Source organism: Dipteris shenzhenensis, chromosome 13 (genome assembly GCF_047967505.1).
Source record: "Dipteris shenzhenensis isolate YYH24624 ecotype China chromosome 13, Dip_SZ_1.0, whole genome shotgun sequence".
Classification (NCBI taxonomy): domain Eukaryota; kingdom Viridiplantae; phylum Streptophyta; class Polypodiopsida; order Gleicheniales; family Dipteridaceae; genus Dipteris; species Dipteris shenzhenensis.
This window is the reverse complement of record NC_141608.1, coordinates 47168282-47174415: the sequence shown is the minus strand read 5'-3', so window position 1 is coordinate 47174415 and position 6134 is coordinate 47168282. Positions and strand designations below refer to the sequence as shown.

At 40.1% G+C, this 6134-nt stretch overlaps 1 protein-coding gene across 1 annotated transcript; it reads left to right on the top strand.

Annotated features, from left to right (window-relative positions):
- Positions 1–300: 300 nt before the first annotated feature.
- On the top strand, positions 301–1215 carry LOC147895491 (RNA/RNP complex-1-interacting phosphatase). The gene has a single exon (XM_087384103.1). It carries the CDS (start codon positions 376–378, stop codon positions 901–903), a length of 528 nt encoding a protein of 175 aa, XP_087240229.1. The 5' UTR covers positions 301–375; the 3' UTR covers positions 904–1215.
- Positions 1216–6134: the final 4919 nt, after the last annotated feature.

Below are 6134 nucleotides of genomic sequence, written 5' to 3'. Positions count from 1 at the left end.
TGTTCGGCCAAAGGAGGTCGCCTGAGGAGTTGATTTGGAAGATTAATCTTTGAGCCACAAGACCAATCATCCTCTGTTGCATTACAAAGGCAACCTTTATGTAAAGTATGATCACCTAGTGGTGTGAACCACCGCTAGACCGGCGCACCCATCTTCTCTGCATGTTCTTCTGCCATGGCGGGGCGGGTGGTGTGAACCCGCTCTTGCGCGAATGCGGAGGATGACTAGGGTCTGACGTGGCAACTGCACTTTTTGAAAAGGTTTCAAGGGGGAGGGGTGCGTGCTGAGTTGTCGAAGCTCAAGCTTTGTCCGCCATAGCCACAAAGCTCAAGCTCTGTCCGCCATAGCCACAAAGCTCAATCTCTTGTCTCGCTCATGGCCTCCTCTTCCCCCATCGCCTGCCTTGACTCTCGCTTCTTAACCCCCTTCCTCTCCATCGCCTGCTTCTCCTCTCCTCAGCCTTCCTGCCTCCGACCCTCAACCCCCTCCTCCTCCTCCACCACCCATTTCTTCCCTCCCCCTCGACCTCCCCCCCTCCTCTCCTCCCCCCCTGCATCGTCCCGCCGTGGTGTCCCTCACTTCCCTGAGGATGACGACGATCGGTTGCTCACCGGTTCGGCCGAGCCCGAGAGACTTTCCTCCGTTCCCCCTCCTGCCTCTGGCGATGCCCCCCGTCCCTCTGTTTCTTCACTGGAATCGCGAAGCGCATCGCCTGGAAACCCTCGCAAACCTTTCGGTGTGCAGCGTGTCTTCGACGATTTCGTTGGTATTCTAGCTCCACGCGAAAAAGGAGACATCAGGGATGTCATTCTGATGAGCCTCTCCTTTGGTGTATATGTATACATCTCTCAAAAGCTTGTATGTGCATACTGTCTTTGGCACTCTATGAGCAGAAATTTCTGAGTTTGAGACTGTACAAACGTCACTGTAACATATGTTACGTATCCATGTGTCATATTTTTTGTACATATTTTTCTGACTAAGGATGTTCATCAGAAAGGATCCCTCAGTTATTTTTTTCCAAAAGGATCCCTCAGTTATTCACTATGCATGCTGGCCCTCTTAATGGGAATTGGAATGAATGGAGGTGCCAACTTTTAGTGGGAGTATGTAGCTATCTGAATTTCCGAGGGAACTTAGAGGAAGAATTGGTCAAACGCTGATTTACCTGATAATTTTAATCGGTAATTTAAAATTGTCATCTTTGTTTGTAAAGACCACTCTTGCAGTCGCATTTAGATTCCCTGGTATGCGTGAGGGGGTTTACGTTTTCAATCTTTTTGGGTGACTCTTGTGAGATTGAAACTGCGCAGTGTATTGTGTTTTAGAGGATGAGTTGGGTATGTTCCTGCATTCATCTAAATACATGCTCTCTTGGCGTTTCTTTTTCAGTGCTGATCTTATATGCAGCACTCACTATGCTAGAGGGTTACAGTTGCGATGTTGGATGTGTAAATGTCTTGCATGCTGCTACATCTGACCTTTTTCTTTCAAACGTTTGAGGGATACTTTCTTGATAAAGGCTCTCACAAACTTCAAAACTGCTTGAGACAAGAAGATTTTCCAAACTGGCTATATTCAGTTGGGAATTGCTATATTCAAAACTCTATTTGAGGATATAGTGAGAATGTTTGAGTATTCTGGGACCGTCATCATAAAGAATCAACCATAATATTATATGCATACTAAATACATCATGGGCTGTTAAGATGTGTATGGTTCTTAGACTGAGGATATTTCCTTGGTCGTGCCAACTCTTGTGAGTACATTGAGTTTTATGACAACAAGTATAAAAGCTTATCTGCTCAGCCTAATGATTATAAGCGACAACACAAGAATTCAAGGCACGAGCAGCAATGCTGTGCTCAAAGCTCAGAAAGAATGATACACTAGGGCAAACAGAGGCTTACCTCTGCTGAACGTAATGAGCTGTGATGTAGCTCCAACAAAGACAATGGTGGCAGGAACATCTTCATTGAACAGAGTTGACAGCTACACAGTGCATGTAGCATGTGGCTGTGCTGAAACAGAAATTGGTCCCAGGGAAGAGATCGGCAGGCTTATAAATGCTATGGTAAGTAGTGTGTACATATTCATCCCCATGGTTTTTTCCCAGAAAGCATAAATGCTCATGTGCAACCACTTAACAGGATGCCCAAGGTGTTGGTAAGGGAAAGGACCTGGGCTTGTGGCAACTCTTAGTAGCTATGGGTTGAGCTTATAAGCAGTTCTTCGAGCTGGTCTGACATGTGGGAAGTGGGAGCAGCACATGATCATGATATCAATCAATGAGTAGGGGATCCCATGCAGCCTTGCACTATAGCGTCAGCATATCTTTGGGGAAAGGACCTGGGCTTGTGGCAACTCTCAGTAGCTACAGGTTGACCTTGTAAGCAGTTCTTCCAGCTGGTCTGACATGTGGGAAGTGGGAGCAGTACATGATCATGATATCAATCAACGAGTAGGGGATCCCATGCAGCCTCGCACTAAATCCTCATCATATCTTTGGGGAATGTTTGGGTGTTGCTCAGACTAGGTTAATACACTTGCTGACCGGTTAGTGATCACATCACTCTTGAATGTGAAGTTATGGTTCAGGCTCCTGGATCTTGCTAAGTACTGCGAAAACACAACCTTGGAGCCAGCAGGAAACTTTACATGAGATCATCACTGTGCAAAATGCCATGACCCTGTGCAGATATCCACTAATCTGCCATGATGGCATCACGAAGGCTTCAGCATTAAAGAAGGATTCTCTTTTTTTTAATCTTTATTGATTCTGAAATAAGTTATCCTAGAGTTCTTAATGTCTACGGATGGGATGAGATTGACCTCACAGTCGAGGGCTTGCCACACAATCCTCTATAGGGTCACAATAGCCCATGCCATCCTGTGGGCTAGCTCAAAACACAACCATGCAGAGGAAGGGAGGACAGAAGCCCAAGGGGGTGGAGTTGTGCAGGAGGATGGCAAGGCTAGGCAGGACAGAACCAGCAACAGGCTGAAGCTCCGCTTGCACAAGGTCGAAGCTAACTTCAACATTAAACCAAATAGCTCAGAAGATTGGGGTTGTCACTTGAATGACCCTTGATGAATTGAGCCTACAAGGTTTAATGTTTACTTCTTGAGATCTCCATGATGAGGACAACCTCTGAGAGCTCTCAAGAATAAGATTTCATATAGGAAAAGCCAAAATTTTAAGGAAAAGAATAGAGGCAAGTATTCACACAACCCTAGCAGGTATTTCAATATTATCAATCTTCATCACACCATCATTATTAGCATTGAGGACCTTTCACTCACAGGGGGACATAAAATGGCAAAGGAAAGCAAACTTTGGAAGAGAAAGTAATCAAAGCAATTTTCCTAGAAAGAAAGATAAATTTGTCATTACCATGGAATTCCAAATCATTGAGGACTTGAATGCATTTAGTTATTGCAAGAAGTGCAGATGATGCTTTCTATGTTTCAACTATGGCACAAAATCTTCAGTTTGTTGGTGGATTGTTGGTAAGGGTGCAATTTCAAGCTTTCTTCGAAAGTTCCAATTGAGACAGCCCTTGCATCAAAATCAAGATACATATTATAGCTCACTGTGGCATAAGAGGTTTTGATACCTCCCATAAGTTTATTTTCAAAAATATATCTGTGAAATATGTTAGAAATGGGAAAGTAGCACAGGAAAAATGTTTCTTTAGATCATTCATTTTGACATATGGCATTATGCTTCTACTCTATCATTAGGTAGAGCATTATACTTCATCATCTTAAGTGATGATAAACAGAAATGAGATGCAGTCAATGCATTCAAGGATTTCAAGTCAAACTGGCAAATATTTATCAAAATACTTTGATGTGATAATGGAGGTGAATACAAGTCTAGCTAGAAGCACACACCACACTGGCATAGTGTATGTGGTATGCCAAGTCAAACCAGTTGAGTCCCCTTCCAAAGAGTACCAAGTTTGATGGAACCAGGTGTTTGGAAATTCAAGCTTGAGCATATTCAAAAATCAAAGAAGTTGTGGGGCATTATTGATGGGACTGAGAAAATTGGATGAGAGAATTTGCAGGGTTATGATGAGAAGAAACCACAGCTCGTGTTCTCATAACATTTAGCATCAATGATAACATTATTCCTATTGTCAAAAACCTAGCTGAACCTTGAAAGACTTTACAAACTACCTAATATGCTAGTATTCAGAAATCATAAAAAGGGAAGCTGAGTAGGCTTGGAATGAGAGAGGGTAAAAATGTGAATAACCATTTGAATCAACTCAAAGGCATAATAGACCAACTAGCAATGCAAGGTGAGAAGATGCTTGATCAGTAACTAGCTAATCTTCTTTTAAACAGTCTTCTAGGCCATTGGAAAACAAAAGGCATTGTAAAACGTTAATTAATTGGCATGATAGGGGAACTTTGTTTTATTGTGGAAAGGCTACTTCCAAGTGGTGGAAGGAAATGGTAGATATGGCAAAATGTGGGTCTAAATGTAGTGAAAAGGCACCAATATAGTTATGCGCCAGACTAGTAATTTTGGCTATTTCAAAAGCAACAATTCTCACTAAGTTGATGAGTCATGGACCAAATCGTCCTATCACTTCAGTTTACAAAATGGACTAGGTCTCTCACTTATAGAAGAGTGATAGTGATCATGAGAGCAAGGAGATTGTAGATTTCATCAAATCAACAGTATTGGAAATATACCGATATGAATGTTGAATAAAGATGCGTGTGACATAAATGACATTTTATCTATTATATGTCTAGAAAGTGCCATTGCTAAATTATAGAACAAGAAGGTAAATTTTCATGAAGGGGAATGTCTCATTTGAGACAAGGGTCACAATTTCAAAGTCATAGCTAATGGAATTGAAGAAAATGGCCTTTATAAGGAGACATCCTCTATACTTGACTTCAAGGCCTACATCTTTGGTCATTTGAATATGCAAAGCCGCGGAGTTCTCATGAACATGAAAGGTTTTGTGAATGGCCTACCTCATCTTTGGTAGGAGAGGATGATTTGCAAAAAGGATGTATCATGGAAAGCAAAGGTGTGAAAAGCTCCCAAATAAAGGTTCAAGGAAAAAATTTATCCTTGATTTGATACATTCTAAACTATATGGTTTTCTGAATGTCAAATTAGTAGGAGGTAAGGTCTATTTCCTAACATTCATAGATTAGAAGACATGGGTGTACTTTTTAAAGAAAAAGTCTAAGTCATAAGTACTTTAAGTGCATAGATAAATTTGTTGCCATGGTTGAGAACCACATTGATAAGCGTGTTAAAGCTCTTAGATTGGCTAAAAGGGGAGAATACAAGTCAACATTACCTATTGAATTCTATAACGAGAACAGAATTGAAAGATACACTTTGCTTCTCATATTAGTGTTGTTGATTGAATGAACCATTCTTTGGTTGAGAATATTAAGAGTGTGTTGAAAGCTCGTAATAGAGATCATCTCATTTTCAGACAGAACTAATCAAAGAGGGTGTTCCACATCCTTGATTGAATTCAAAAGCAAATCATATATGGTTTAAAAATTATATAAAAAAGCTGGATGACCATAAACCATTTAAAACAAATCCTTTGTGAAAAAATGTTTGGCTAAGTATATGGTTAAAAACTCCCAAGAACATTCAAAAGAAATGAACTCCTATTCTAAGAAAGTAATGAGGGTTAACTAGGCCAATAGAGGGTACAAAAGTTAGAATAAACCATAACATAGGAGGCTTAAATCTAATAAGAGACCATGCACATTAATAAGAGACCATCTAAAAAGAGCAAATCTAGTAAAAAACTGTTAATAGAACAAGAGACAATCTAATTAAAAAGTATAGAGATAATTAACTAAAATTTAAAATAAATTGCTTACAAGAATTAAAAAAGAAGGTAACCTTTATATATGTATGTATGTATGTATGTATGTATGTATGTAAGGCAAACGAGAAAAGAAGTAGAGAAAGAATTAGAGAAATGTAAATAACTTAAAGGGTGTACGAAATACATAAGCTATGTATCTATCTATATGAAATCAAGCTTAACATTAGTAAAGTGCAAGCAAGTAAAATTTTCTTCTTGTCATTAATAAACATGAAAGGCATAAGAGAACATGTGATTAATTTACAA